Here is a 22,707-nt window from a genome sequence, read left to right as displayed (position 1 = left end):
ATGGATATATATTTCGTTCATTCAGAAAACCATAAACACATAAACACCAAGAGTTACGAATGATCTCAGACTAGAATCACATAAACATCACATACACAATAAACATCACACTAAATATAAACACCTACACAATATATCACACTGCAAAAATCGCAAACGACCACAAATCCATAAAAATCAAACTGCAAAATAACCTGGAACCGTATGCAATTCATCGCCTGCTTCATCTCTCTGATCTAATGCCTCGTCTCTCTGGTCTACTGCATCATCCATCATGAGATCCATACAATAAACCAGGAAAATGACTGCGATCGCTATTGCGATTGCGATTTTACGTATACTGCAATCAAAACGCCAAACTACCAAAAAATCGCAAAACTACCAAATATGATATGAATAACGCCGCTAACGGCCATCCAATTTTATTTTTTTTTTGATTTTGTGCGCGCCGTGTCGTTTTTTTAGTAAAATGGCGCCGTTTTGCAACCGTATGCACCTTGCTAGGTGCATTCGGTTGCACGGCATAAGTTGCGCAACATTTGTATCCCAAATTACAAGGCTTACAGAAGAAATTGTATTTCACTAGCTGAGCCCACTAACACAAGCCCATAGTTAGTTGGTCCTTCATTGGAGCTTTTTGGTACATATTTGTCACTTGATGCCCATATGGCCATATGGCATTTTAATATTTTATTATTCTTTCATAGAATAAAAGAATAATAAAATAATAATATTATAATATTTGTTTTAAAAAAATATTTTTCTTTTACTCTACAAAATACATTTAGCTAATAGTATACAAAAAGTTTTAAATATTCAAAATTAATTATGAGAAATATATTTATATTTTGAAGCTAAAAATTTTAATTTATAGATCACATTACTTTATGCTTTAATCTTTATATAAATAGGCTTTACTTGAACACTACAGTGAAATCTCATAACCCTATATGTCTCCGAAGTATTTCACACAAAGCTTTGAAGCATCGGTTGTTATATAGTCTTACTATAGTCCATAATGCTATGTGGACCATTATTGTTGCTAAAATGAAATTAGTGTGTGTGAAAAATAAAACTAAAAAACAAAACTCATTCAACAACGTATTGTCAAATTAAATTGTAGTATAATTAAAATGATACTTTAATGTTGTTAAAATGAAATTAATGTGTGTGAAAAATGAAACTAAAATTCAGAATTATACAATAACATATATTATCAAATGAACGTGGACTCGTGGAGTGTAATTAAAACAATACTTTATCATTATTATAATTAAACTAGTGTGTGTGGAAAATGAAATAACAAAATAGAGCTCATACAATAATTTATATTGTCAAATGAAACTATACCTCTCTTTTTGTCTCATTTTATTTATCCTATTTATTATTCATTGGTCAAACTAACATTTTTTTGTGTGTGTGTTTATTTTCTTTAGTATTTTTTTAACATATTTTTAAATTTTATTTATTGTATTTAATAGTATTTTTAGTGTAATTTCTAAATATATTGATACTGTTAATTGCTACGTAAGCAATAATTAAACAAACACGAGACCAAATAAAGCAAGTAGATATCTTTATTGATCACGGTGAAGGCCCTAAGTACAATCTACTTGGTTGCTCTGAGTGCCGACTGACTGCAGTCGGGATTCTCTAACAACAACCTATCGATCGTCCAAAAGTCCCTCACACTGTAGCTAATGTGGGTATTTATAGCCGCTGCGCCGGAGACACAAATCCGGTCGTTCGGCATGCTCTCCACGTAGCCACCACGTGTCATCTTCCCGGGTGCCCTGTCTGTCGTCACAAGGAACCGCCACGTGTCCTTTGCCAGCTCTCGCGCCAATGGGCTACCGCTCGGTGGTCGACACTATCGTTCGGGCAACTCCCGGTCAGATCCCGACCGGGTTCCTCACAAGAAGACCGACTTGTTACCTGCAAAGACAAGAAGAAAAAGACAAAGGCATACCAGCCGGGGTAAAATAATGTCGGTCGGGATATTCCCTACCAAGAGCCCCCCAGCCCGGGCCTTTTTTACCGTCCGGGAAAAAACGGGACGGGATGAAGAAGCCCAACCGTCAGCCATCGAACCGACCAGCCAGCTGTCATTCCTTCCCTCGCCATGTGTCGGCCACTGCGACTGCAACAGTCGCCTCGGAATCAGCGCGGGTCGTGTCACGCAAGTGGACTCGTTTCCCGCCTAAATGCTCTCCTATAAATAGGCCCTTGAGGCCCTCATTTGAACTTTCTCCAAAATCTATCGCTTCGATCGGTACCCTCAGAGAGTCCCAAGCAGAGCACCTCAGCAAGGCAGTCGAGCAAAAAGACTTCAAGACTATTTTCGCAAAGCACCTCCAATCGGTAAGCTCTCCTCTCCTTATCTTTTGCTTTATTCTTAGCTTTGCATAGGAATAGGGTAGGACTAACTCCGATCTAACTTCCCGACCCCTGTACTAACCTCGATCGACCTTTAGGTAGAAAAAACATGTCGGACTCAGATAGCCAGAACGTCTCCGTCGCAGACTACGACAACACGCTCGAACAGAGCAGCGAGGAGGTGGACATCATGTCCTACTCTCAGGAGGTCGAGCAACGACCACAACAGATCCCCGACCGAGCCCCCGAGCCAGCAGGGTCGTCAAGCTCATCGGGGAGATCGGGATCAAGCTCCAGCGGGTCGGGGAGCGACGACAGGTCCACGAGCGGACGAAATTCCCTGGCTGAAGATGCCAGGGGAACGCCTACGAGGGTAATAGGGGATTACCCTCAAACCGAGCCCCAAGAGGGCAATCGGGCAGGCGAAGCAGAAGCGGTCGAGGGAGACCCGGCCGGGCCGGCGGCGCCAAGCGGGGACGGGTTTGAGTTCCTTAACAGCGAAAGCGTCGAAGGCCAAAAGAGCTTGCTAACAAAAGGAGAAGCAAGCAGAATTGTTGCAACTCTTGCCGGTCGGGTCGAGTTCGACACTAGCAGGCAGCTCGGGAACGTCATCGAGCGACACCAGGGAAAGTGGCTCGGGATGCACTACGACTCCCTCATGGCCCCGATCACTTTCCCTTTCTCGAGCCTCCTCACCGCATTCCTGGGCTACTACCAGGTTATGCCCGGACAGATCTGCCCGAACGCGTACCGGATAATCGCGTGCTTTCCCCAGATCTGCAGTCGGCACAACTTAGCCTGCACCATGGAGCTGTTCAACTTCGTTTACCAGGTGAAGATGTTGGCAGCCGCGTACGGGGGTGGATTCCTGATGACCCAGTCCCGAGCAGACAAGTGCTCCATTGTGGGGCTGCCCGGGAATAACCGGGGGTGGAGAAACCGGATCTTTTCAGTGAAATATGATCCATGGATCCTCGCGGTCGAGAGGGTCTGGAGTCAGCGTTTCCGAAAACAAGTTATCCCAACCGAGACTCAGGCCCTTATAGACGTCGTTACCAAAATCTCGGGCGAGATTTACGAATATCAAATCTTCAAGACGCCCGAGTCCCTCGAAGCGGCCAACTTGCCCGAGCCCGTATACGATATGCCCGAGAAGTACAAGCCCGAACCCCGGGGCGTTACGATCGCAAGGATGCCCGCCCGGGGAAAACGAAAGGGCAAAGGTTCAACATTAACCTTCTTTTCTGACCTTAATAGCCCGACCGGGCCTTTAACTCGATCTAACCCTTTCTTTTGTTTGCAGTCGTGACCGGCTGATAGAAGGTTGCCGGTCGTCCAGGCATCCGGGCAAACAGTTGGCACGTCTCACATTCCCGAGCTAACTTTTCACAGTCTAGCTGGAGGGACGGCCAATAGTACCCGATCAGCATGATACGACGGGCTAACGATCGGCCTCCTTGATGTGAAGAACATATCCCCGAATGCAATTCCTTCATGACCAGATCGGCCTCAAATGCGGTCAAGCAACGCATAAGAGGGCCTCCATACGATCGCCTGTAGAGACAGCCGTCCAAGACTTGGAACCTCGGGGCTCTAAGCTTGGCCTTCCGAGCACGCTGAGGGTCGTCTGGGAGCCGACCGTGCTCGAGGAACTCCTTCAGATCGGTGATCCAGCTGTCTTCTACCGGTTGGATCGGATTGACCGGTAGGCGATGGATGCTATGTCTCGGGATCACCAGAATCCGAGCTATCTTTGACATGTGTTCCGGGGCGTCTTGAGCCAACCTAGACAAGATGTCCGTGTCGGCATTATCTAATCGGGGTATATGCCGGACGGTATACCCCCGGAACTGAGCAAGCTTTTCCATGGCTAGGTCTCGATATAGCTGTAGACGCTCTCCATTGACTTCATAATCTCCGAGAACCTGCCCGACCACGAGCGCAGAATCCGTTTGAGCTCGAATGTATTCAGCCCCCAGGTCCCGAGCGCACTGTAAGCCATTGATGAAGGCTTCATACTCGGCTTCATTGTTGGTCGGATGGAACTGATACATAAGGGCAAAATAAACTTTGAATCCTTCTGGGCTCGTGACCACTACTCCTCCTCCTGCCCCTTTCTTGCTACTCGAACCATCAGTAGCCAACGACCACCACTCAGCCTCGGGATCCGCAACCTCGGGAGGTCGGGTATCCCGAGCGGTGCACTCGACCAAGAAGTCAGCCAAAGCTTGACCTTTGATGGCAGGTCTCGGTCGGTATTCGATCGCGTACTGGGTCAGCATTAACGCCCACTTGACTAGGCGACCGGATGATGAGGCAGTTCGGAGGACTGGCCCTATCGGCTGATCGGTCAACACGCGAATTGCTCGACCCTGGAAATAGGGAGCCAACTTCTTCGCGGCAATGTATAAGGCGTAGACGACCTTCTCTAACCGGGAGTACCGGAGCTCGGGACCATGTAGCGCGTGGCTTACATAGTACACCGGTCACTGGACCCCTTCCGGATCGGTTCGGCACAATACTGCGCTTACTGCACGATCGGAAACGGCGAGGTATACGTCTAGCTCTTCTCCGAGCTCGGGCTTTGAGAGCACAATTGGCGACATGAGATACTCTTTCAGCTCATCAAAAGCCGCTCGGCATTCTTCGTCCCAGACGAATCCATTAACTTTCCGCAATACCTTGAAGAAAGGTAAAGCACGCTCGGCTAACTTTGAGAGGAACCGGCTGAGAGCTGCCAACCGACCGGTCAATTGCTGGACCTCCCGAACGGTAGAAGGTGGTTGCATGTCCAGAATCGCTTTTACTTTGGCCGGGTTGGGCTCGATTCCCCTCTTGGTCATCATATAGCCGAGAAACTTGCCGGTCTGAACCGCAAATGTGCACTTGGTCGGGTTTAGCCGTAACTGGTACTTCCTCATGATCTGGAAGCACTCCCTGAGATCCTGAGTGTGGTCGGATCGGTCTCGACTCTTGACCAACATATCATCTATGTAAGCTTCCATCGTTCGGCCTAACAGATCGGCGAAGAGCATATTGACCATCCTCTGGTAGGTGGCTCCCGCGTTACGGAGGCCGAACGACATCACTCGGTAGCAATACAGCCCGTCCGGGGTCACGAAGGCTGTCTTGCTCTCATCTTCATGGTGCATCATTATCTGATGATATCCTTTAAACGCATCCATGAAGCTCATCAACTCGGCCCCGACCGTTTCGTCGACCATCTGATGGATACTCGGTAGAGGATACGGGTCGAGCGGACATGCCTTGTTGAGGTCGGTGAAATCTATGCACATCCTCCAAGCTGGGGGCTTCGGAACGAGAACAATGTTGGCCACCCATTCGGGATAGATCACCGGTCGGATGTGCTCGATCGCTGCCATCTTCTTAACTTCTTCTTTGACAAACTCGCGGCGATCGGAAGAAAGGTGCCGGGTCTTCTGTACGACCGGTTTTGCTGCTGGATCGACGGCTAACTTGTGACAGATTACCGATCGATCGATCCCGGGCATATCCTCGGGCCCCCATGCAAAGATATCGGCATACTCCCGGAGTATGGCCAAGATGTCCGCCCGGAGCTCGGGGGTGAGGGCCCGGCCAATCTTAATCTTCCTGTCCGGTCGGTCCTCGGACAGGGGAACTTCTTCTATCTCCTCGGAAGGCTCAGGTTGTTCCTTCCGATCCTTAGCCTCTTCCTTGGCTATGGTGTTCACCCGGGAAGACGGACCGGAATCACGTCTATTGACCGCTCGGGTGTAGCACTTCCAGGCGGATTGGACGTCGCCGCGGACTACACCGACCCCGTTGGGGGTGGGGAATTTCATGCACAAGTGGGGCATAGAAATTATCCCACCGATCTTCATAATGGCGGGTCGGCCCAAGATAATGTTGTGGACGCAATGGAGGTTGACCACAACAAACTCTAGCTCCATCTTGATCGACTTTGGGGATGTGCCGATCTCAACCGGGAGCGTTATTTTTCCCTCGGGGTAAACAAGAGCCCCGGTAAAACCCGACAGTGGTACACCGACCGGAGTCAGCTCCTTCCTGTCAAGTCCTAGTTTCTCGAATACGTCCAAATAAAGGACGTTCACACTGCTGCCAGTGTCCACCATAACTCTCTGGACATCCGTCCCTTTCACATCAATTGTGACCACGAGCGCCTCCATGCCATGGTCACCGCTGTTGGGCTGATCTTCGAGGGTGAAGGTTATGGGCTCCATCTTTTGCCTCTTCCCGGTCTCCCGGGAATCCACTATGGCGACCGGGCAATTACTCCTCGGTCGGGAAGCGTCTTCCAATCCACCAAAAATGACGTGGATGGTCGGCTTTCCTGCTGGTCGGCTGCTAGACGGAGGGTCAGAGTCCCGTCGGTCATCGCGACGATCATCTCTTCGATCGTCTCTTCGGTCCTGACCTGACCGATCGGAGCGTCCATCACGATCAGAGCGATCGGAGCGGTGATGGGGACGCCGGTGATCTCTCCGATCGGTGTTCCTCTTGGGGTCTTCTCTCCTCCCCACACACTTGTCCAACTTCCCAAGATTGAGCAAATCCTCCAACAGTTGGCGCAAGTGGGTACACTCTTCAGTGTCATGCCCGGCACATCGATGGTAAGCGCAATGCTTACTCTTGTCGGGGCCGTCTCGATCGGGATGGGGGAGTTTGATGAGATTGCAGGACTGGGCGTACTGCATGGCCTCCGCTGCGGATCGGTTCAGGGCCGTAAACTCACCAGGCCTGGTGCGGGATCGGGGATGGTCATCACCCGATCGGTGTTCCGCCCGGCCGGCCGGTTTACGGGACGAAGACCCGACCTCCTGCGCGCGCTTTACGGCATTCGCCTCGCCGGCGTTGGCATAATCTGTGACCCTTCGAAGGGCCTCCTCGTATGTGGCCGAGGGGTGTAGAATGAAGTCCTGGTATAAATAACCCGCCCGGAGGGAGATATGAAGCATATGGGTGGCGGTCGCATCATCCATGGGCTCGACCTCCCCGACCGCCGCCTTCCATTTGATGAGGAAGTCGGTCAAGCTCTCCCCTTCAAGCTGCTTGGCCTTCTCCAGATACATATAGGGCTTCCTCACCACCTTGGAAGTGATGAACTTCCTCACAAACTTGATCGCCAAGGTGTAAAACTTGTCGATCGAACCCGGCTGCAAGGTCCGGAACCATTCCGCCGCTCGACCGGTAAGCGTGGAATAAAATGCCCTACACATTACGGCGTCTGATACGCCCTTCAACATCATATTGATGTAGAAGTCATTGACATGGACCTCGGGGTCCGTCCGGCCATCATAACTCTTCTCTCCAGAGACCTTTAAATCAAGCGGGTAAGGCTGAGCCATCACCGCCGCTGTAAAAGGCGTCTGATGCAAGGTCGATTGGTCGACCGGGGGTGTTGCAGGGTGCGCGTTTCTGAATTGCGCAAACACCGCCTGGAGGTTATAAAGCAATCCTCGGGTCTCATTGAGCTTGGCGGCTTGGACAGCTTGGGTTGCGTCCCGAGCGCGTCGTCGTCGGTGAGATCTGGACCCGCTATGCCCGGTTGAAGCCTCCTGGCTGGCTTCCTGCATCTGTACGTCTTCCTGCTGGCGGTTCAGGTCTTGGGGCCCCAAACGCTGCCGCATCTCCGGTCGAAGACGATCAAAAGCTGCCGCTCGGGCAACTTCTTCGGGGTCCTCCGCTTGGGCGGGAACCTCGGCTGCTTGCTGGGCCTGCCGTGGTGCCTCCATCGCATCAGCACCCCCCGACCCCAACCGCGAACGAGCCGAGCGTCGAGCTCGGGAAGCGGGTTGATGCTGCGGCTCTACTTGTGCGGCCGGGTAAATTGGAGGGGCGGCGGCTGGAGCCGTGTACGCAGGCGTATATGGTGGATAGCCAACCGGGGGCGTGTAATCCATCGGTTGGCCAGGCCAATACCCGTACGGCGGAGGTGGGACCGGGTATGGATACTGGCCGGGATACATCATCGGCGGTTGCGGATATGGCTGACCGGGCGTTGGGTACCCCGGTTGAATGTAGTTCACCGGCTGTTGGGCGGCCGGGTATGTGTTGGATGGATGTGGTGGTGAGAGATTGAGGTTGAGGTCCATGGTCTGACCTTGTTGTTGCGTCGCCTGATGGTCGGATGAACTGGCTGCATCCGCCTGGTCGTCAGCAAAAAGGTTTTGTGCCCACGGATACATTGTTAATGAAGGAGCAAGTGCTTGTCAAGACGTTTGCTTTCTTGCACGGATCTCCACAGACGGCGCCAAAATGATACTGTTAATTACTACGTAAGCAATAATTAAACAAACACGAGACCAAATAAAGCAAGTAGATATCTTTATTGATCACGGTGAAGGCCCTAAGTACAATCTACTTGGTTGCTCTGAGTGCCGACTGACTGCGGTCGGGATTCTCTAACAACAACCTATCGATCGTCCAAAAGTCCCTCACACTGTAGCTACTGTGGGTATTTATAGCCGCTGCGCCGGAGACACAAATCCGATCGTTCGGCATGCTCTCCACGTAGCCACCACGTGTCATCTTCCCGGGTGCCCTGTCTGTCGTCGCAAGGAACCGCCACGTGTCCTTTGCCAGCTCTCGCGCCAAAGGGCTACCGCTCGGTGGTCGACACTATCGCTCGGGCAACTCCCGGTCAGATCCCGACCGGGTTCCTCACAAGAAGCCCGACCTGTTACCTGCAAAGACAAGAAGAAAAAGACAAAGGCATACCAGCCGGGGTAAAATAATGTCGATCGGGATATTCCCTACCATATATAAATTTTGTATACTAATACTAAACTTAATATTATAAAAATTGAATTAAAAATAACTTAAGTTAAATCTTGTTAATAGAATCAGACACACAATTTCATGTCAATAATTTTTTTTTTTAAATGTTACTTCAGCTTAATTTCATGTCATTTTTTAAAGTTCATTGTTTCTTGATTTCTTGTAAACAACGCCGAAAAGATCACAAGATATCCGTCCCGGCATCGGCTTCTTCACTTCTTCTCCCTCACTCTGAATCGGCTTTTTGACAAACCCCTCTTTCTCACCTCAACTTCCGACAAAATAATGGCGATGGCTCTATCCAACTCACTGGTTCTATCCAAATCCAAGCCACTGCATTTATCCTCTGGTAATTTAATACTCCCAATTAGTTTCATATTCGGAACAATAATCTATTTTCTGAATTCTGTTTTGTTTCATTTCTTTTCTTTCTATTTTTGGGCTTGTTAACTGGTAAGAAATATATCAGATTGTTGGTGTAATGAAGAAAGATCGAGGTTTAAATGTGGGAATTTTAGCTTTAGAGCATACCTCGTCAAGATTGAAACTTTGGGTGCTCTTCTTTTGTTATTATAGATGTGGTGTGTGCTAGTGCTTCTGTATGCAGCTGATTGAGGTCGTTATTAGAAAGAAAAGCAAAGACTAGGAAGAAAATGGTGGGTATTAGAATGGGGGAAATGTCTGATGAAATTAATCCATGCCCTTCTGGCTATGGTGTACTAATTTTACTTGGAAAAGTGAAAGTGTGGAACACAAAAGAAGCCCAATATTTTAAAGGATATGTAAGAGCAATAAGAAAATGCTATGTCAAAGTCACAGATGTGTATGAATGTGGTTGTGTTTGCATTTGACAAAATTCAAGCTTGGGATACTTCTATTTCTAGGTTAGAAATTGATTTTGGGGAAGTGGAGGCGGTTTTGCTAGTTATACAGTGATATTTTTGGCATGCTTAGATTTTTTGCATTATTTGATGACTTTCTTGAGAGATGAATGGTCCACCGGGGACCTTGGCAGTGGTTCTTGATGTATGGCTAACCAATACATCCATTGCTTCAATACTATGTGTTTACTTTAAGGGTGTATTTGGAAACTAGGAAAATGACTTCTGGAAAATGAGTCATTTTCCAGAAAATAGTTTCATTTTTAGTGTTTGGTAGCCTTCTGGAAAATAGGCTTGGTGTGTTTGGTTTCCGGCAGCTTTGGGTTTTTGGCGAAAACCTAGAGCTCTGGTTTCTGGTAGCTCTGGGTTTCCGCCGGAAACCAAGGTCAGAAACGATTGTGAGGTTTGTGGAAAATGACTTCCGCCAAATTTTGACGGAAGTAATTTTCCTCCAAAATGGCCATATTTTCTAGAGTCGACGGAAAATGTTTCCCGTTGACTCTATTCTCCCGGCACATCCAAACACTGGAAACAGAAATCATTTTCCGGGTTTCCAAACACACCCTAAAAGTAAATTCTACTTTATAATCTCTTTTTCATAATTGATTGTTGTAAAACCTTATGGAGCTTCTATTGTTTTCTCCATTTCTGCTGCATTACTGTCTTTGCAGTTCTTCTATTTGTTACTATGAGGGTCATCATTGAAAGGATCTTTGGTATTATATTAACAAGCATTTTGTGAACTTCTGAAACTTGCTTTAACTATGCATGCCAGTAAGCATATGAATGTGAAGTCAGGCATTTTTGTTCTCATGAACAATGCCAATCTGTTGTCTATCTCATAAGTGATGGGTGCTTGACAAATATGTATATGAGGCAAAGAAATTTACGGCTTTGGTCTGTTTACATCTCTGTATCTCTCCCGCTCTACACTTCAAATATTTGCCACAAAGTAGTATAACTTTGCTACTTATTCTGTGCCAGGCTTTTGTCTGAAGTCAGTTGACCAAAGTGTGTGTCCCACCACATTGTCTTTTAATCCTAGGCGTGCCAGAAACTCGTCTGTATCGGGAAGTTCATTTGTTGTTCAAGCAAAATATAGGTACACTGTTTTTCTTTTATTTACTTAGCCTGCACAAATTTTTTGCATGATTATGACGGTTTTTAGTTCGCACTATAACGTTGAGAAAAGGGATTGACACCTTGCAAATTAATAATGGGGAAAAGGGTCAAATAAGTCCCTAAACTTTACCTGAAAAGGCAATTAGGTCCCTAAACTTTTAAAAAGTGCAATTACACCCTTTAACATGTCAAATTGAGGCAATGAAGTCCAAGGACCAGTAAATGACTTGTTATTACAGGTCATTTCAGTTTAGGAACCAGTAAAAAGTGCAATTAAACTCCTGGAGATGGCGACCTTTACTGGTCGCCCTTGCCGAAAAAGGCGACCTTTTGGTCGATGGTGATGTTTTCCTATAAGATTTCGCCGGTCAACTGCAAAAAATATAGTCAATCGTGTAATTTTACCGGTAACCTGTTGGTTACCGGTAAATTTGACTTATTTGACCAAAAATAACATCTTTGAGAGTTTAATTGCACTTTTTAAAAGGTTTAAGTGCCTAATTGACTTTTGGTGTAAAGTTTAGGGTCCTATTTGACCCTTTTTCCTTAATAATGAGGATCCAACTTTGAATACTGGGATAGATGTGGAAATGGCATTGAATAGGATAATATATAGTGAATTAGTGATATGTGAGAATTTATTTGGGCAATATACTCGTGTAGTGAAAGTGATGGTGGGAACTCAACCGCATTTGTTGGTGGCTTCATTTTGGGAGGATTAATTGTCGGTACACTTGGTTGTGTCTTCGCACCGCAGGTAATCATGTTTACGAGCAAATTGCTAGTCTTACAATAGCAGTTAGCATTTTATGTTCTTTCCTTCATCGTGGTGAGTTACTATATTGGTGAAATTTATGCTAAATTGATGACAAGTAGATGAGTTACTTCATCGTATTGAACTTATCCTTCCTTTGCTGCAGATCAGTTATGCATTAGCCGGAGCTGATAAGATTGATAAGAAAGACCTAATGAAGAAATTGCCAAAGTTCATATATGATGAAGAAAAAGTGCTTGAAGTAAGCAGATTTTCTGAACAATTCGTAATACCAGCGAGGACATTACTTACATTTTCTACATCTTCTTGTTTACACATTTATTATATATATGCCTTTTCTCCTTTTAGAGACAACGCAAGAAACTGGCAGAGAAGATTGAACAGCTTAACACTGCTATAGACGACATTTCTTCCCAGATGAAGCACGGCGACAGCCAGGATGAACCAGTAGTGAACTCTGAAGTCGGAGCTGAAGTTGGTTTATAAGAACGCTTTTAGTGGTTTTTACACATTACAGAAGACATCAACTTCGTTCTTAGCCTAGAAGTTCTTGAGGGGTGATGAAATTGATCCAACTTTTCACTAGTGTCAATGTGTCATTGGTCCTTACTATCACATACTTTCTAAATTCAGGAATAAAATGTAAATTTCATCCCCTTCAAATTTTTCTGCTTTATGACTACACTGGTTGCTGCTTTGAACTCTTGAGCACTTGTAATGCTGCTATATGTTGTACTTTCGTTTGGTTCACAAAGAAATTTTAAATTCCTAGACTGAAAACTTCAATTCTTGAAAGCATATTATTTGACCATTTAGTAATATTTAGCAGTAGAGTGGTCCTCGAAAGGTGTTTTGTATGCCTGAAGCCCAGATTATTAGGATCAACTCACTCTCTAGATGTCACTTTCACAGCTGCCTTGGAGTCTAGTTCAACCCAAAACACAGAACCCCCTTCAGTGCTGAATAGACTGTAGTCCCTTGTCAGCCAAGAATACAAAAAAAAAAAAAAAAAAAAAAAAAAAAAACTAATAATGGAGCCTTATTTTCTTTGCTTGGTAGCCACTTATTCAAGGACTTATATGCATTTACTCTTGACTTTATAATCAATGTGAATTACAGTTGCAATGAATATATCTATCTTGTAACATAAGTCCAAGGTGTATGGTATATATTGTGATGGATGGAACAAAAAAAGGGGTTGTCAACTATCTGTGGTTCAGATTTTGAAGGTTATACAACAGGACAAGTGATCTTATCTCTTTTCAATCTCTCCACTCCATCCTCACCACTCATTTTCTTCAATCTCAGCCATGGTTTTATTCAACATTTTTTTCAACTTGGAAAACAAAGACAACATAAATACCTGCTAAAGAAACTGGAACTAAGTTGTTCCTGAAGTTTTAGTTGCAGCAGCCATGGCTTCCCATGCAGCAGCCTTTGTTTATTCAAGAATCCCAACAGGCACAAAGCTCCACTCCAAGACATCATACCCAACTCAATGCTTCTCCAAGGTCATCATCATTCTTCTCTCTTATTCTGATCACTGTTAAATGGATATTCTTGTTTAACCGGTAATTTTCATGATTGTTTTGGTTGTGTAGAAACTGGAAGTAGCTGAGTTTTCGGGTCTCAAATCGAGTGGATGCGTGACATTTTCCAACAGGGAAGCTTCTTTCTCTGATGTTGTGGCTTCTCAGCTCACCCCCAAAGTAAATGATCTCACCCATCTTTAGTTTCTTTCAGATGTTACTTTTGAACTGTTGTAGCTATCATAAGTTCTGGTGCAATCTTTCTTTATGTTAAAGAGTCCACGTCGAAAAAAAAGAGAGAAATATATGAGTTTATAAGGTCATGAGTTAGACTAACTAATTGATTGGATTCAGTCTTTCAGTGTGGTTTGGCGGTTTGGCCCAATTATGATCCAATAATTTGATTACTTTATAGTTTATAATCTCAATAATTTGATTAAATAAGCTTTATTGGACACTACCTTTGTCTATAATATGTTGTTTAATACCATCTGCAATTAGGCTGCAGTGTCAGCTCCTGTGAGGGGAGAGACTGTTGCCAAGTTGAAGGTCGCGATCAATGGTTTTGGACGGATTGGTAGGAACTTCCTACGCTGCTGGCATGGCCGCAAGGATTCACCACTCGATGTCATTGTTGTGAATGACAGTGCAGGTGTCAAAAACGTGAGCAGAAACCGACAGATTCTTTCTCGGCCTTTGCTTATTCCTCGTTGTTCACTGACTGGGAAGTTTGCGTGTGAATGCAGGCGGCTCACTTGCTCAAGTATGATTCCATGTTGGGAACTTTCAAAGCCAACGTGAAGGTAGTTGACAACGAGACGATCTCTGTTGATGGGAAGCTTATTAAGGTTGTGTCCAGCAGAGACCCTCTCAAGCTTCCCTGGGCTGAAATGGGGATTGATATTGTCATTGAGGTTTGATTCAAGATTTCTCATATCGAAATATTTGGCGTTTTAGTTTGCACCAATGAGGCTAGAAGTCTGAGACTGCATTTGATCTCGGGTAAATTGTGTTATTCCATACAGGGCACTGGTGTGTTTGTTGATGGTCCAGGCGCGGGAAAGCACATCCAAGCGGGAGCCAAGAAGGTTATTATCACTGCACCGGCTAAAGGCGCTGATATTCCAACTTATGTTGTTGGTGTCAATGAGCAAGATTATGACCACGATGTCGCTGCCATCATAAGGCGAGTGTTACCATCGATAAACTGCTGAAAATGGTCATATCGATGAACGCTTAGCAATTAACGTTTTGATTGATTGTTTTTTCGCCATTGCAGCAATGCTTCTTGCACTACTAACTGTTTGGCTCCTTTCGTTAAGGTCATGGATGAGGAACTTGGTAAGTTACCCTATTTTTCTTTTCGAGAACGTATCATTCTGTCGAAATTTCATCACATTCTGTTTGCAGGTATTGTTAAGGGAACAATGACAACCACTCACTCTTACACTGGAGATCAGGTAAGAACATATACTATCAAGAAAATGAGAAATGTGCATTTTTTTGGCATTTTCCAAGTTTATAACACGAAAGGGTAATTGGGATTTGTTTTGGTTGGTTTTGGTTGTGAGTACAGAGGCTTTTAGATGCTTCTCACCGGGACTTGAGAAGAGCCAGAGCTGCAGCATTGAACATAGTCCCGACCAGCACGGGTGCAGCCAAGGCGGTGTCTCTGGTGCTACCGAAGCTCAAAGGGAAGCTCAATGGCATTGCTCTTCGCGTGCCAACACCCAACGTCTCAGTTGTTGACCTCGTCGTGAATGTGGAGAAGAAAGGACTCACGGCTGAAGATGTCAATGCAGCCTTCAGAAAGGCAGCCGACGGCCCTCTGAAAGGCATATTGGATGTCTGTGATGCCCCTCTGGTTTCTGTTGACTTCAGATGCACCGATGTTTCCTCCACCATCGATGCCTCTTTAACTATGGTGATGGGCGACGACATGGTCAAAGTCGTCGCCTGGTATGACAACGAGTGGGGATACAGGTACGACAATATATTTAATATATAGAATCTCTATAGATTAGGCAGTCTTAGGGATTTAAGTCAGATTTCAAGTCATCTGTCATAGTTTTCCTGAAACAAAACATTGAGTGTTTTAATGTTTTTTTGTTCGATTTGTAGCCAACGTGTCGTTGATTTGGCACACCTAGTAGCAAACAAGTGGCCGGGTGTGGGTGCAGCGGGAAGTGGAGACCCCTTGGAGGACTTCTGCAAGACAAACCCTGCTGATGAGGAATGCAAAGTCTATGATTAAACCAGTCCTTTTTTGGTGCAAAACCAATGGTTTTTAGAAGAGGTTTTCCATTATTGATAAATGGTCATTTTTTTTCTGTCAAAACTGAGAAGGGGAAAATATGATTCAAAGACAATGATGTTGTACACACAGTTGCTAAGTCTTCTGTGGAGTTTACTTTTCCTGCAGAGACAGATTACCATTCAGCATAAAATCCATGCACTTCTATCTACAAAAGCTTATCTCAACTTTCATATATGCATGCTTAGCACACATAGGTTTAAACCCTAAACCCGAGGACCCTCAACCCCTGTCTTGGGAATTGTCAGAGGAGGTAAATCGCGGGATGTGCCTCAGTGACGCAGGGTCTGAGTGCTTGCTTTTCGCCCCAAGGCTGAGAGAGCCTGGATATTTCCTGGGTCACTACACCCACACTCAACCTTTCGACCACTGAGTTATGCCCCGGAGGCTGCTTAGCACACATAGGTGCTTAGCAAACATAGGTTTAAATCCTAAACTTGAGGGCCCCTCACCCCCTGCCCTGGGAATTGTTAGAGGTAAATCGCGGGATGTGTCTCAGTGACGCAGGGTCTGAGTGCTTGCTTTTCGACCCAAGGCTGAGAGAGCCTGGATATTTCATGGGTCACTACACTCACACTCAACCTTTCGACCACTGAGTTATGCCCCAGAGGCTGGCTTAGCACACATATACATACAAATATGCATGATTCCATCCAAATATCCATGCACAGTTCATATCTATACATACACAAGTACAATCAAGCCAAAGAGCACAGTATACCAGATTGAAGAACACATGTATCAAATCCAAAATGCACAAACACAAACACACAAACAAAAGGCAAGAACCGATGTCAAAAATCTGTCGAGATCAACCAAAGATATTGAGTATATATATACCATATATGTTAAATATAATTTGTGTATCATAATTCCATAGATGTTTTACAAAATGATTTGCTCTTGTGGGACTAGACTGAAGATGCAACATTATAATAGACAGTTTATCTTTCACTGATGTGAGAAGGCGAGGATGGTTCGTGTTGGAATAAAGTCATAAAACCATCCTGTTCTGAACTATATACAGCTTCATGTATTGAGTTTGAATTGTAAAGTCATAAAAACCATCTCGTTCTGGATTGCATACCGCTTTTGATCATGTGTGTATTTGGTCAAAATGTCCATTGATCTCGAGAGATCTCTCGCTGCTTCCCCCACCCGGATCCCTCGCCAAGTTGCTTCCACTGTTTTCGTCGGATAATGATCTATCAATCTTTCTCCTCTTTTTGTCCCTCTTTGATGGGTCCGATTTCTCATCAATGAGTGATAGCAGTGTTTGCAGACGTCTAGACCGTGTACTACTCGAGCCATCTGCAACGGGTTCAGCACGAGCAACTCTCCGGAACTTGAGCATGATTTGGACAAAGTATATAAAGAGTGCAAGAAAGCAGGCCGCCCCACATAAAAGAAAGAGACCCCAGAAGCTCTTGAGATGAAGACGATCCGACTCAAGCTCAGTACTCTCTGAACTGCAACTGGTTCGTGTCAACCACTTGTCGTGAATCCTCTGGAGATCCCCGTTCTCTGACAGCGATAAGATTGCAGTTGACATGTCCACCGCCAAGGGGGAGTCCCGTGGAAAAGCCTAATCACAGAAAACAACATTTTTGCAGTTGATAAGTGTCAAATGGAGAACTCCATATATTTTCAGCCAAAAGAATACACCTATTTATACAAGAATATACATACTAACTAAGGTAAGGATCAGAAATAAATCTCTAAGAATATGCATAGAATCCTCACTACTGGAAATTATGAAATTTCCGACCACCTGAAAGTAATCTTAAATCAAGTCGAAAGCAAAAAGTGGTCGGAAATAGCAACAAAGATTTTTCCGGATACCAAAAGTGGTCGGAACAAGACTTTCGACTTGATTTAAGATCATTTTCAGGTGGTCGGAAATTCCATAATTTCCAGTAGTGCCTTAAGATCATGCTAAATATATTCCTACCATATAATGTCAACAGTGAAGCTCTTTATGATCAGTTTCTAGAAAAACAAATGATTAGACAATGAGTTTCATTTGAAAATGTCACAGAGATACTCACAAAACCCCAGCCACTTTTGGTGAATTCTTGGCCAACAATTCTGAATTTGCATTGGGTTGACAAGAAATTTTCGACGTATGGGCGTTCATCCACGATTGCAGAAACGCCTCCTTTATGTGGCCCCTTCTCGAGTGCTTCAGCATAGGCTTCGGGCGATCCCAGCGCAATAAGTCTGGATTTAGATATACCAATTTCCTCGATCAAATAATGCTCAGCAAAAGAACCAATTTGGTAGCCTATGGGATCATTGCCTTCCTTCAAACTTTCAACTCCCTTAATCGGAGAATATAGCTGTTGCACTGTGAGGATAGAGGTCAAACTTGCGGTGTAACTGGAGTTAATGATCAAGACCACGAAGAGCCATATGATTAACACCATTCGACCAAGGGTGCTCACAGTATTCTCTCCTGCATAATTTCAAGCGCAGAAGTTGAATGTTAAGTCACACATTGATAAAATAAGAGAGAACATATGAGTTTATAAGACTATGAGTTAGACTAATTAATTGATTGAATTCAGTCTTTGTGTATTATAGTCCAATTGAGTGACCTTAGCCCAATCTTAATTTATAGCACAGAGCAAAATTTAAGGAGAAATGGTTAAACTTACTATGTGCAAAAAACAGAGTTGAAAGGCTAAACCTGCACATAAACAAGAAAACATATATTTTTCAATGAGAATTAATCAAAATTTTATAAGCATAGTAAAAGTAGTCAGGTTTGGAACTAACCAAAGAATGGTTATTAGCTGCTGTTTAGGTGACCCACGAAACTCGTCATTCATCCGGTGCTCCAGGATCCATACAACAATTCCAACAACAACGAAGAAAAAAGCAGTTACTCCCCACATTTGTGCAGAAAACGGCGTTAAAAAGGCCCAAGCACCCGTGTTCAACTTCTTAAATGGGGCAACAACGAGAAGTCCAGACGCAACATATGGCTGTGTGAAGTCCACAACTTTTGTCCGGTTCGTGACAATGGCAATGTCACCAATAGCACCGTCAAAATACTACAAAATCAGACAAAAAGTCGGTTTAGACTACTGTTATAAACAAAGATTGGGCTAGGGTCACTCAACTGGGCCATGTCCCGCTAACCTTCAAAGAAACTTACCCCAGTTGACACTAATCGGACCAACTCACTGTAGCTCGGATTTTCACGGCCATTTCCAAAGGGAACGAACTGAAACGGAACAGCATATGGCAACAAGTTTACAGCAGCGGTGAACACATCGACTGAAAAGCCTTTGAAAGTGTTGGTCCCGGGGACTTGCGAGATAAATTCTTTATAACTAACTCTAATGGGCACCCCAATTCTCAGTTGCTTACCGTTGTTCGGGAAAACCCACCCCCGGGGCTTTTTTACCGACTGCCCAGGCCAAACTACACCATATAGTTTTTGATTTGCACTTGAACTATTGGGCGGTCTCGAGTAAAGAGTCTCGGGAGGAGCAGTTGACAACCCGGAGTAATTGCACCAGAAACCAATAGTTCGAAAGCCCGTTCCTATTACATTTAGTATATCATATGAAGGAAGAACGAGACTTTTGTCATTGTTGAACTTGAACTGTCCCGTTAAACCAACAAAATCACTCTGCAATAAGTTGTTTAGCAGAAGTGGCCCCCCGTCAAAGATGCTCAATGCTTCGAGATGAAGAGTACTCCCTTCAATTGATTGTAATTTCGAGTCATTAGAAAACGAGATAACCCCGCCTTTGTTTAAGAACGAATCAATCGCATGTGCAATCAACCAAACACTATCATAGGCATAAAGGGCATACGAATTTAGCCCTAAACTACCACCCGTCAAATGTTTCCACCGAGACGTAAACGCTCTCTTTAACTCAGAATCCGGAGTATGTTGACGCAAAACAAGAACTCCTTGCATGATTTCCATCTTCTCAGAAGGGAGGGGAGAAGAAGAATCTAAGACCGTCGAAAGCCAATCCGTAGAAATCCAAACATAACCATCACCCATCATTCCAAGATAGTGTGCCACCGAGAAAACCATGAACCCTGCAGCGGGATAGGCATGAAGAACCATGACTCTAGACTCCATTAACGCAATCTGGACAAGAATATCCATTATTTCAGCCCGAGTAGTAGCACCCGGGGGGATACCCGCTTTGTAGGAGATTTTGCATCGCTTTGCAGCAAGTGCATCATCTAAAGCAGCAATACCATTTCTCCCGTAATCATCATCAATGAAAACCGCAATAACCTCCTTCCAACCGTAATGATCAATGACGTCAGCAATTGCCATCATCTGGTACATGTCACTTTGTGTCGTCCTAAGAAAGTAAGGGAACTGAAGAGAAGCGAGTGTGGGGTCCGTAGCAGCAAATGACAAGAGAGGAACTTGGAGTTCATTTGCAACATGTGATATAGTATGGGCAACAACCGAAGACTGTGGACCTAAGATAGCAACAACATCTGTCTGCATAAATTTCAAGGCTGCAACCAATAAAATCTTGTCAACGAATCTAAATTTAGTCTATATGGTAGAAGCTTCGAAAGGGGCATATCATAAGGAAAGTGCATATACAGAATCGTACACAAAATGTTAACAATTAGCTCAAATACTGGCATAAGCATCGCGATTCAAACAATACTAATATCCTAAAAGAGAAGTGCCAATTTAATATCCTAAAAGAGAAGTGCCAATTTAATTTTTTTTTTTTCGTTTCTCGTTATCCTAATCTATTCAGCAGCATAGTATCAAGAAACCCTATTGCAATTGCAAGAAACTACCTGAAACCATGCCAAGAAACCCACTGCAATTGGAGTTTTGATGCATCATCACTAGTTTGGTTCCATGGAGGATACTGGAATTGGAGTTCACATCTTTAACAGCCTCCTCGATCGCAACCTTGGCAGCTCGGCCAATACTCGAATCCAATACAAAAATGGCTCCAACATTTACAACAGCAGGTCTAGAACTAACATTCTTGCTCAACCCCTTTGAGCACACTCCCAAAAGGAAAAGCCATGATAGAACAATCCAAATTGCTTTCATTCTAGCTGCTAATTTGTTCACCAGATTTTGCATACCCAGTTTTCAGCCAATCAAAATCCCTTCTTTCTCCAAGAATTGATTCATAATGAGGAAGTTTAAAGCAAAAGTCATTATTTTAACTCATGGGCATCCAACTATAAATACTTTGATATCAATATATCATATCACCTTGTAAAATACAGAAAGAATATTTCAAAAGCAAGAAATCAGAGGAGGAGCAAGGAAACTCCTGGGACACACATGCCTCAGACAACCAAGGGGAAAAAAGAGTGGGAGGTGGTATGCCATTATCAGAAAGAAGAATCAGATTCTCCTATGACAACAAATTCTGTAAGCAAAAGAGAGTACAAAGAAAGCAGTAATACAACCATCAATCTTTAATTACATCAATAAATCCAGATTCCCAGAAGGCTAAAGCTTCAGAAATAAACAAGCCATTGAGCTAGGGATATACTGTTCAAGAAGCAAGATAAAAGAATTGGGCTTCCCAAATGAAAAACCAAAAGAAACAGAAATGTAAGGACAATAAACGAAGATTTGGACTCTTCTGTCACCCCCCACCAAACACTTCTATATACTCTCCAAGAAAGCCTAAGGCTTTGGCTAACCCACTCTGCTAAATGGTGGTTTGGTGGGTAATTGTTTTTATATTAAACAAATCAAGGACAGGGTTGACAAAAAAATGCAGACTTTGAATTGAAAATTAGTAAACTTTGGTTGCCACCGTGAAGAAAGCTCCTTCTTAGAGTGTGCGCTTACACGGATACAAAGAAAGTGGACACAAGACTAACTACGAATTTATTTTTATTTTTTTCCCTTTAAATACTGATTGTGATCGTAAGGTGAGAACTGAGCTGAAGAACTTAATGAGTGTGAAAAGAGAAGGAGACAAGAAAGAGAGGGCAGCGGAGGCACGTTCACGTGAAACTTATTCTGAACACTGCACAGCCCAGAATGGAAATTGAAATGCAAACAAAAAAATATAATGCCGCTTGTTTTATGATTTTTTTTTTTTTTTTTTTTTTTGGAGAATAAATCGCTTGTTTTATGATGATGATGGGAGTTGGTACTAATTACACCCCCCCCCCCCACCCCCCACCCCTGAATTACTTCTCCTTGTATGGAGTAAAGGGAAAAGGTGAAGAAAAGAATAAAGTCATCTCCGGAATCATTCTCTCTGCTATGGAGATGTGATGGAGAGCTTTTTATTTCACTGTAATTTTTTATGAGATCTTTTGGTGCATCCATAGAGGCAAAGATTGTTGAAAACTTGAAATTGTCCTGAAAGAAGTGACCGATGAGTAATTAATGTTTCTTGTATGTTTATCATGAATTTTATTATTGTCAATATTTTTTATACTAGTCAATTTTTTTTTTTTTTGATACATTAGGTTTTTTAGTGACAGTAATAATGTACCATAAGTAATAATTATGTATAAGTGTTAAACAAAGAATTGTAGTTGTATTATTAAAAGTCTCTGTATAAGATTCAGAGCATGTGCCTTGCCTATCACAGGGGTCTGACTTTTATACTATATATAATCGTTATAAAACATAACAATTACACTAGTACATTGTCCCTCAATGATTATATTGCAGCGCTTTTGCTCTTCATAATTGTGTTATTTAATAAGACGTGACTCTATGTAATGAGTCAGCATTAAGTGGTTAGGCAACGTTACGTTTGACCGTCTTTATTATTTTACTCTTGGATCCGAGTTGGGTCTAGTAGTTTGTCCAATTCTCTATCACATGGGTTATGCTAGATTAATCTTAAGTCCATGAAAACCCGAATTCCTGTCCAAGAGCATTGGAGGAAGTAAACCGTAAGTAATTCAATAAGTTCTTAATTTCCATTACTATCTATA

The 22,707-nt window shown here is 43.9% G+C and overlaps 3 protein-coding genes across 4 annotated transcripts; 2 read left to right on the top strand and 1 right to left on the bottom strand.

Annotated features, from left to right (window-relative positions):
• The first annotated feature begins 9,299 nt into the window (after positions 1-9,299).
• Positions 9,300-12,729, top strand: LOC109184524. Its single transcript, XM_019334536.1, has 5 exons — positions 9,300-9,505; positions 11,022-11,139; positions 11,823-11,916; positions 12,080-12,175; positions 12,283-12,729. Exons 1-5 carry the CDS (start codon positions 9,442-9,444, stop codon positions 12,418-12,420), a joined length of 510 nt encoding a protein of 169 aa, XP_019190081.1. The 5' UTR covers positions 9,300-9,441; the 3' UTR covers positions 12,421-12,729.
• Positions 12,730-13,230: 501 nt separating this feature from the next.
• LOC109184523 (glyceraldehyde-3-phosphate dehydrogenase GAPB, chloroplastic) lies at positions 13,231-15,933 on the top strand. The gene is made up of 9 exons (XM_019334535.1): positions 13,231-13,445; positions 13,536-13,643; positions 13,965-14,126; positions 14,210-14,377; positions 14,489-14,649; positions 14,743-14,804; positions 14,874-14,923; positions 15,040-15,446; positions 15,585-15,933. The coding sequence occupies exons 1-9, from the start codon at positions 13,350-13,352 to the stop codon at positions 15,715-15,717; spliced, it is 1,347 nt and encodes a 448-aa protein (XP_019190080.1). The 5' UTR covers positions 13,231-13,349; the 3' UTR covers positions 15,718-15,933.
• Positions 15,934-16,580: 647 nt separating this feature from the next.
• On the bottom strand, positions 16,581-21,655 carry LOC109184522 (glutamate receptor 3.3). 2 transcript variants are annotated; one of them, XM_019334533.1, is made up of 6 exons: positions 20,575-21,655; positions 18,938-20,277; positions 18,556-18,833; positions 18,435-18,466; positions 17,826-18,232; positions 16,581-17,362 (listed from the first exon to the last, which is right to left on the bottom strand). In XM_019334533.1, exons 1-6 carry the CDS (start codon positions 20,870-20,872, stop codon positions 16,874-16,876), a joined length of 2,844 nt encoding a protein of 947 aa, XP_019190078.1. In that variant the 5' UTR covers positions 20,873-21,655; the 3' UTR covers positions 16,581-16,873. The 2 variants fall into 2 exon arrangements, with proteins under 2 accessions (XP_019190078.1, XP_019190079.1); XM_019334534.1 differs by lacking the exon at positions 20,575-21,655 and having other exon boundaries at positions 18,556-18,831; positions 18,936-20,296.
• Positions 21,656-22,707: the final 1,052 nt, after the last annotated feature.

The sequence above is a fragment of the Ipomoea nil genome, unplaced genomic scaffold, assembly GCF_001879475.1.
Source record: "Ipomoea nil cultivar Tokyo-kokei standard unplaced genomic scaffold, Asagao_1.1 scaffold1262, whole genome shotgun sequence".
NCBI lineage: Eukaryota > Viridiplantae > Streptophyta > Magnoliopsida > Solanales > Convolvulaceae > Ipomoea > Ipomoea nil.
The sequence above is the reverse complement of the archived record's forward strand: the minus strand, read 5'-3'. Positions and strand labels throughout refer to the sequence as shown.